Source organism: Daucus carota, chromosome 2, assembly GCF_001625215.2.
Source record: "Daucus carota subsp. sativus chromosome 2, DH1 v3.0, whole genome shotgun sequence".
Classification (NCBI taxonomy): Eukaryota; Viridiplantae; Streptophyta; class Magnoliopsida; order Apiales; family Apiaceae; genus Daucus; species Daucus carota.
This window is the reverse complement of record NC_030382.2, coordinates 21,942,538-21,951,352: the sequence shown is the minus strand read 5'-3', so window position 1 is coordinate 21,951,352 and position 8,815 is coordinate 21,942,538. Positions and strand designations below refer to the sequence as shown.

The 8,815-nt window shown below is 43.0% G+C and overlaps 1 protein-coding gene across 1 annotated transcript; it reads right to left on the bottom strand.

Annotated features, from left to right (window-relative positions):
* Nucleotides 1–4,819: 4,819 nt before the first annotated feature.
* Nucleotides 4,820–8,402, bottom strand: LOC135150446 (uncharacterized). Its single transcript, XM_064086749.1, has 4 exons — nt 8,205–8,402; nt 7,896–8,120; nt 7,467–7,613; nt 4,820–4,840 (listed from the first exon to the last, which is right to left on the bottom strand). The coding sequence occupies exons 1-4, from the start codon at nt 8,400–8,402 to the stop codon at nt 4,820–4,822; spliced, it is 591 nt and encodes a 196-aa protein (XP_063942819.1).
* Between the last annotated feature and the right edge of the window lie 413 nt (nt 8,403–8,815).

Genomic DNA, 8,815 nt, shown 5'->3' with positions numbered 1-8,815 from the left:
GGTTCGCGAGAGGTGCATTTTGAAGGCCTAACCACATGTGATGATATGAAAAGGAAAGTTACGAGGGGCGAGCTATTCAGATGGAACCTAGCTCGAAGAGTCGAAAGGGTGCGCGCCTTTCCCTGACCGGGCGCGCCTTCAGGTAAATACTAAATCCCCTTAGTATTTGGTTCCCTAAGACTACTACATGAATAAATTCACAGGTAAGGTGGTGTTCAATTACCGTTATGAGGAATGCACCTCTTTGAGGTGAGGAATAGTCTCGCCTTCCTCTAACAAAGCGCGCCCTCATAAAGGGGTACGCCATATCCAACCAGTATTCTATCAGAGAGCGAATTGCGCGCCTCCCTCTGACGGGGCGCGCCCTCAGGTATGTCTGATGCATTAATTGCTTCATATGATTTTTTGTGAAGACAAACATACGCAGGAAGGAGCTCAATAGTCTTGAAGAGGTCACGTCCCTCCCTAGGGCGCGCCCTCTCGGGAGTACTCATCACTTGAGGAAGCGCATGAGGGCGCGCCCCCAGGATAAAAATGTCGAGAAGGAAGATGCTTCAAAGACGTGCCTTCTCCTAATGGGGCGCGCCCCAGGTTCCAAAGTCATGTTCCCAGGGTTGATTTTTTCGAGGACGCGCCTTCCCCTAACAGGGCGCGTCATGAGGTAACACTGACCATCACTACTAAGTCGTATACATGATTGAGTGCAAGTCAACTCCGACATGCTAAAGGAGCTTTCCATATTGATGAGGGTGCGCCCTCCGTTCTATAGGAATGTAGCATGATACCTGCAAGGTCTTTGATCATGATACACTTAAGGCCTTTCAAAGGTCTACCTAATTATCCATGACCAGCTCTAGGTACTTGGAATTTTAACCATCCATGATACACTCTGGATGTCATCCACGATCTACTCTGGATGCTATGATTATTTACATATCCATGACACGCTCTGGACATTATACTTGCGCATCCATGAAACGCTCTGGACATTATACTTGCGCATCCATGATACGATCTGGATCTTGTATATCCATGATATGCTCTGGATAACACTTTATCTATTGATTCCCCATTGATCTATAAGCTCTGGGACCCGTGCGATGCACCGGAATTTTTAAACCACGATAAGATTCGTGATGCCCCATATGGGATGATGTATGCACTGGGGAGTGGTCCTCTTGATTTTCTTAAGCAAGTGATTCACGCGTGAAAAAGTAAGGCTGCGCCAACGGCCGCGCCCTCTGCTTAATCCTTGGAAAAGATCAAAAGAGCCCACATTACAAGTAAGGTTGCTCCCTCTGCTTATACAGTCCTTGGAAGAAAAGAAATATTGAAAGTAAGGCAGCGCCATCGGCCGCGCCCTCTGCTTACGCAATTCTTTAAAAAAGATAAAAAAAGGGGTCATGTTATAACAAGGCAGCTCCATTCTGTAAGTCGCGCCTTATATTTACTATTCCTAGGTACCATCGACACACTAAGGCTGAAAAATAGCCACAAACCTTCGCACCGCGAAGGCGCGCCCTTCTTTTGTTGAAGTTCATTGGCGCGGATATTATGGTTAAATGTGTCCTTTGGAAGGAATAATCGAAGCTGCGCCGCTGTCAACGACAGATAGGTCGCGTCCCCTATTTTCTTTTATCTACATAAAGATTGCTCATTACTTATGAACACACCATAAAGATGCGCCAGCCTCATTCTTAGCAACTTTGCTATAATGATCAAAGACACCGACATTATATACTTGCAAGGCCTGTGCACAGCCTGCACCTTGAAATGTCGAGGAATAGAAATGGCTTACGTCGCACGTCTATGCGCGGACGCACTCTCGGAGGAGGATGTGTGGTACGGAGTAAAAATTCCCCTGATATCTCAAATATCAAGAAAATTTGGGGAGTACTTGTTATAGCCAAATTTGGCTAGGTCCTTGTTGGGCCGGGTATGTACTTGGTTTAACTAAGTAAGACATGAATTGGACTAAGAGTCCTATATGAGGTATCGGGATGCGCCCTCCTGCTTACAAAGGAAGGACGCGACCGACCCTTGAAGACTCTAATCTGAACGAAAGGGCGCAACCCTCCATGGCATGACTAATCCGCCGAGTTTGCGTGAAGAAGATGTGTCCTCCGAGTCATAAGGAGGGATGCCTTACTTGAGAATGTTGATGGAAGGACGTGACCGACCCTCCGTCCACCCTGTTATGACCAAAATTGGTCATGGTGTTGGAGGAGGGCGGGCCCTCTTCCGAGGAGACCGAGGGGCGCGACCCTTGTAAGAAGTTGACCATGAGATGAAGACCAAGGGCGCGCCTTTAACGGGGTGTCCCCGTGGGCGCGACCTCATGTGGAAGAAGGACCTGTCTGATGTGTTGCTGGAATGATCGATGGGACAAGACAACGAAGACTAAGGGCGCCCCCTCAAGGGTCGCGCACACAGGTAAAATAATTGTGTGTGACGATGAGTGAGTCCCAGTGAAGACCCTTCCGAGGGAGACGAAGACCACCCCTCCGGGGGATATGAAGACCTACCTCTCCGGGGGATGTTGAAGACAACCCTTCCGAGGGATATGAAGACTAGTTACCAAGCTCATTTGGTAGTTATCAGGCTCATCTGGTAGTTCCCGGGTTACGTCCGGGCGTGATCTATAATCCTCAATCCTGCTATCTGCCGGGTTGTCCTCGTGCGGGGGCTTGAGGTGATCATGATTGTTGAAGGCCCTCAGGGGTGACATGAAGGCCGATCATATGTCTGGGTCCTGTATTCTGGTGAGTTAGCCCTCATTGGGGGACTGAGACGATCGTGTAACTTGGCTCCTTACTTGTCTGACCTCTTAGTGAGAACCTTCACTAAGGGGGAAGGGCGCGTCCCTACACCTCAAAGAATTGGTCACGGCTCTACCAGACGTCTCCTCCATGATACGAAAAGTAGCGGTTAGTGTCATCTCTCGTAGTGTAGATGATGCCGTATCCGTGATGTACTTGGACTAGGTGTCTGAGGTAGTTGGCCTCACGGCTTAATTCTAACTGGAGTAGGATTCTGAAGGTGTTAGACGTCTAAGAGATAAGTCACCACCTCGGGGTTGGTCTTATCCCCAAGAGTCCTAGTCCTGATCAAACTAGGAGTCTTGGTTCAATAGAACTACATACGGCTTGATCCCCTATAAATATAGGGGTACGTAGGCACATTGGGGGATCATGAGTTGAGAGCACGTGAGACCACCTCAAAACCCTAATCTCAGCCACCCCCTAAAACACACAACCACCGCACTCCAGCAGCCAAAACCACCATCGTAGATCTTGATTCCGGCCATGAACCTCATCTTTGTTAATTACCAAATTCCTCTATCAACAATAAGTATAGGAACCGATCTTGAGTAGAGTAAGTGCAAAAACAGAGAGATCAAACAGAGAGAACACCAAGGGAGTGAAACACAAGTGTATTCCTTGAGAAACGAAGTTCGAGATTAATTCTTCGAGGTTGTAGCAAAATAGCAAAATAAATAAACCATTTATTTAGTGAAGTTAAACTACAAGTGTTCATAACTTAGTTTGCATCTCACTTTACTAATATAATTAATTCTTCGATTTGTTGTTGAATTAAGATTTAAATTTATCAGTATTGCATTAAAATCCCCCCCCCCCTTCTGCAATACATTCGAGGACCAACAATAGACACACACACACACACACACATATATATATATTGTAGTTACGTTTTCGCTTATATAAGGATTAAAAACACATAGAACAAAAGATATAAAAAATCCTAGTAGCCTCCTCTTCTTCTCTTTTTCTCTCTCAGCTTTCATTCATATATTGTTGTTCTCTCTGACGAGTTGAGGTGTTGATCTCCGTTGATCATTGTCGTGCCTGTGAACATCGATTGGACTACGTATCATTTCCCACATCCTATCGACTTATTATGTAACCTGAAAAATTCGGTGGGGGAGTTTTTTTTTCTCGTTAGTAGAAAAAGATGAAACTGTGGCTTACGGTTAATGATCTGTGGCCAGTGTTCCAGTATGAGAAACCAGTTGTGGTACAGGATAAGGCTGAAATCCTGAAGGCCTATGCTATGTGGGAGGAAAAGGATGGGGTGGCCACGGGCTGTTATATTAGCATCCTTAACGAATATTTTGTTCGATGTTTACTCATCTGACTCCTACAGTGCTAAGACCTTGTGGGAGAAGCTTGATCTGACATACAATACTGACTCGCAAGGGTTGGAAAAGTATGTTGTGGCTAAATTCCTACACTTCAAACTGGCGGATACAAAATCCATGACTGAGCAGGTGCATGAGTTTGAGACGTTGGTGCATGCCTTGAAGACGTCTGGAATGGACCTTCCTGAGAAGTTCTAGTTATGTCTATGATTGAAAATCTCCGTAAGTCTTGGGAAGAGTTTGCACTCTCCCTGAAAATGCAAAGGGGTAAGATTACTTGGACTAACCTAATGCTAGAAATCTCTATACGGGAGCAGCACAAGTGCAAACAAGGACATGCACATGTGATGCCACCTAAAACTGGTACCTCGAAGGTCAAAGTAGTGATCGTGGGACACAAAAGAAATTCTATCGCTAAGAATGAGAACACTAAGGCCAAAACTGACTTGGGCAAGGCTGAGAAATCAAAATTAAACAAGCCATGTTGGTCTTGGGGGAAGATTGGACACTGGAGTAAAGACTGTCCGGTGGAGAAAGCTAGGAAATCTGAGGTGGTAGCACAAGCTAACACTGTGCTTGGAACCACGAGTGGGCCAGTGGCTAACGTGGTTGTTGGTGAGGCTGTTGCCTCTGTGTTAGGTCCTATAAACTCACTATATATTATGATATAGTGATCACAATCTGTAACACAGTAAGACAATATGAGAGATTGAAAGCAATAAACTGTTATATTCACAAAGCTTATGTGGTTACAAAAACTCTCTCAGTGATTTATATTGTATCACTAAGAGCTGCTAGGGTTCTTAACAATGTACTCGATAACTCAACTCATATAGAGTAACCCTAATCTGTGTTTATATAGACACAGTTACAAAATCAATCTCTGATTTGATATCCTATAAATCAGCTAATAAATCTATCAATCAAAGATTGCTCCAGTTTTCTGTTTAGTTTCCATAGTCAGCAAATCACTCCTCAGCTTCTATCCTTCCTTGAAGTATATCCGCTTCTGAGCTCTTTCCACGTGTAAACTCTGACGAGTCTTGACTATGTAAACTCTGATCAGACTTTATTAAACTCTGTCAGACTTTACTAAACTCTGATCAGCTTCCAGTTTAAACTCTGATGATTCCTGTTCTAAAACAAACTTTAAGAATATTAGTAATCATCAATTATATCTAACAATCTCCCCCAACTTGTGCATAAATAAGTTATGTGCAAGTTAACAGATAATTGATGATGTCAGAACATTTAAGTCAAATGCAACAGAGTTTAACTATATAACAGAAAACTTTTAAAACTTACAGATACTTTACTCCTTAGCTGCATAGACACCATTTGTTGTCTGTAGATACCCTCTGAGGAGTTCTCTTTCAGCTTCTTCAAGCACTGTAATCATTTGTCTCTTGATCTCTCTCAGCTCTGGATCTGAAACTCCAGTTTGATAAATTGCAGCTCTGAGATCATAGATCTTGTTCTTCTTCAAGTCCCTATCCAGCCTGATATTGTAAGCTTTATCAGACTCTTCATTAAATGCAAGAGTTCTGATTCCACCTATTGTTTCAATCTTTGCTGAATTTTTCTTCATCTCCACCAGCTGTCCTTTATGATTGAGGTATTTAGGAATGAAAGGTCCAGCATTCTTGTTTCCTGTAATACCCATCTTTCTTCTGATTTGATCTTTGAGCAGGTTGGAGATGTGTTGGCATGACTTGTTCTTTATCTGAAATATGTGTGATACATATCTCAATTCTTCCCAGTGTTTAGCATAGAGATCTGCTTCAAGTACTCTAAACACTGTTCCATCAGACATGAAGTAGATAAGAACATTATCTCCTCTGTCATTCTTCACCAACTGGACTGAATCTAATTTGTCCATTCTTTCTTGTAAAGCTCCAGTCTTAGGAGCACATAGAGATGAGGGGTCATCTGGTCTTGATCCTATACTCTGATCAAATTTTTCATATTTGGATCCCAGCCCTCCTTTATCTCTTCCTGCTTTACGATGAAAGATTGGTTGAATTGGTCCTTTCTCAAAGCTTATCTCAGTCATCAGACTAGGCTTTGCAAATCCAGCCAATGGAGTAGTTGTTGGTTTGAACACAGCTTGAGCTTTGTCAGAGGTTAATCTTTCTTTTTGAGGTTCTGCAACATGAGCTTTGTCAGAGATTGCAGCTTCTGTCTTCTTTTCCTTTACAACTTGATCCTTGTCAGAGGTTGTAGACTTCTTCTTATCCCAGCCTTTCTCCAGATGTTCATCTACTTTGCTTTTACCCTTGGAAGTGTATTCATCTTCAGAGTATACCTTTTTGACTGGTAAACTCTGATCAGCAACAGTAGGTTCCTTAATCAATATTCCTTTTTCTTTTGGTTTGGCAGTTGACTTTGCAGGCTTTTGGATCTTTCCAGAGTTTATGGCTTCAATATGTTCCTTTTTCAGCTCAGCTTCCTCTGCAGCAATCAACTCCAAATCCAAATTAGCTTCTGGATTTTCTTGTTCAAAGATCAATCTAGCAAGCTCTTCATCAGTCATGGGTTTGTGTGATCCAGTCACTGGTCTTTGCTTAGATCCAGATGTGAAATTATGTGTTGGAGCAGACTTTGTGCTTTGCCTAGATTGTTTTTGACTGTCAGAGTTTGAAACTCTTCCACCAGTCCCTGCTTGAAATCTCTTGTGCTTTGTGAAATCATCAGCATCATCAGCATCATCCTTCTTCTTTCTCTTCAGAGTTTGAGTAGTAGACTTGCATTTGACTTGAGCTACTCTCTCCCCCTTTTTGACATCATCCTCATCAGGAATCAGTATGGATGTTATCAGAGAAAGTGAAGATTGGATGGCTTCAAGCTGTTTGGACATCTTTTCTTGAGTAGATTCAATCATGGTCATCCTCTTGTCCAGAGATTCATTGGCAGTTACTAGCTTCTGTACATTTTCTTTCAGAGGTAGCATGGTCCTTTTCTTTTCCAGTTCATTTGTCTCCTTGATATTTGCCACCTCTGTTCTTAGACCATCTATTGATTTTGATGTCTGGGCATGAGCATGATGAAATGTCTTCAGATAAAGAATTGTGCCTTTGAGGCTTGACATAACATCAGAGTTTGAAATTTTATTCTCTGCCATAGATAGAAATTCTTCAGCTTTAGGTGGCTCCAGAGAATGTTGATGGCTCAACCAGAGTTTATCCCAGACTTCATTTGGTGGATCAACCTGAAGATCCCTGGGAAGTGGCTCAGAGTCTGTGTTCAGAGTTTGTAGCCTGGCATTATACTGGCTAGTAGACTCCCACTTTTGTTGTGTCAGAGGAACTCCATCATTTTCATCCTTGTCAGTATCTGAACTGTCATCATCCTCAGTATCAGAGTTTGCTTTGTCATCATCAGGAACAGTATCAGCAACTTTCTCCACATTATCTTGAGCAGATTTTTCTTGAGCTTCCACATTATCTTCACCAGTCTGAGCAAGAGACTGTAGAGCTTCCATAGCTACTCTGTCAGATTCATCAACTACATCAGACCTGTAGTTTTCTGGAGCTGTATCATGAACAATGGCATCCTCTGGAATTTTCTTTGGAGATTGAGGAATTGGACCATGATCAGATAATGGAGTTTGAGGATCAGACATATTTGCTCCAGCTTCAGTTGTAACTGGTTCATCACACTTTATTTCTTCATCTACTTCAGAGGATGAAGTAGATGCTGTAGGAGATTGTAGAGGAACAGCTTGGATAGGAAGCACCATCAGAGCTTGAGAATCTTCAGCAACTGGACTTGATGGTGTTTGCTCTTCGTCAACTGTGAAGTCTGTGATTTCAGTGATTGGGACTTTTGCCCTTGCAGGCTTTTGAGCCCTTCTTTTGAATCTGGCTGGCTTTGGAGGACTGATCTGTGGTTCAGAGTTTACATCTTGTGCAGGTTCAAGATCATCATATTCATATGCTGCAACAAGCCTTCTTCTTTTCTTCTGCTTTTGAGGAGTAGCAGCTTCAGTGTTTACTGGGATCTCAGAGTTTGGAGCATCAGAGTGTAAGTGAGCCTCAGAGTTTACTGGCTCATCAGCGTTTGTTGCCACATCAGAGTTTGTTGGCACATCAGAGTTTGGTTTCAGAACATGTGTAGCAACAGAGGTTCTTGTTCTTTTGGCAGTAGAGGGGGCTGCATCAGACTTTGCAGCCCTCTTGGACTTGGATGCAGGTGTCCTGGCTGCTTGAGAAGAGACTGGAGATTGTTGATTTGCTGGAGGCATGTTCAGTCTATCTCTAATTTGAGCTGGAACTTGTAACGTCCTGAGAACTGGCCTCTTTTCATCTTTAGAGATGAGATCTTTGAAAGCCCTTTTATGCAACTTAAAAGGTCTGATCTCATCATCAAATGCTATCTCTCCAACAGATGCATTAAACAATAATTGGCAAAATCGAGAGAAATAAACAACTTTACGATTTTCATTCATTCTTTCACCAATATTTCTAATAACTAATCTACCATAATCGAAATTAGTAGAATAGATCAGAGAATACCCAATTTGTAGCATGTCCATGGGTATTGCATCCCAGTTGGTAGATTTCTTCTGGAAAGCTCTGGTTATGCAATCAAAGAAGAAACTCCACTCCTTCCTGAGTCCAGGACGCTTCAATTGGCCCAGTTTGTCCAGAGAATCAT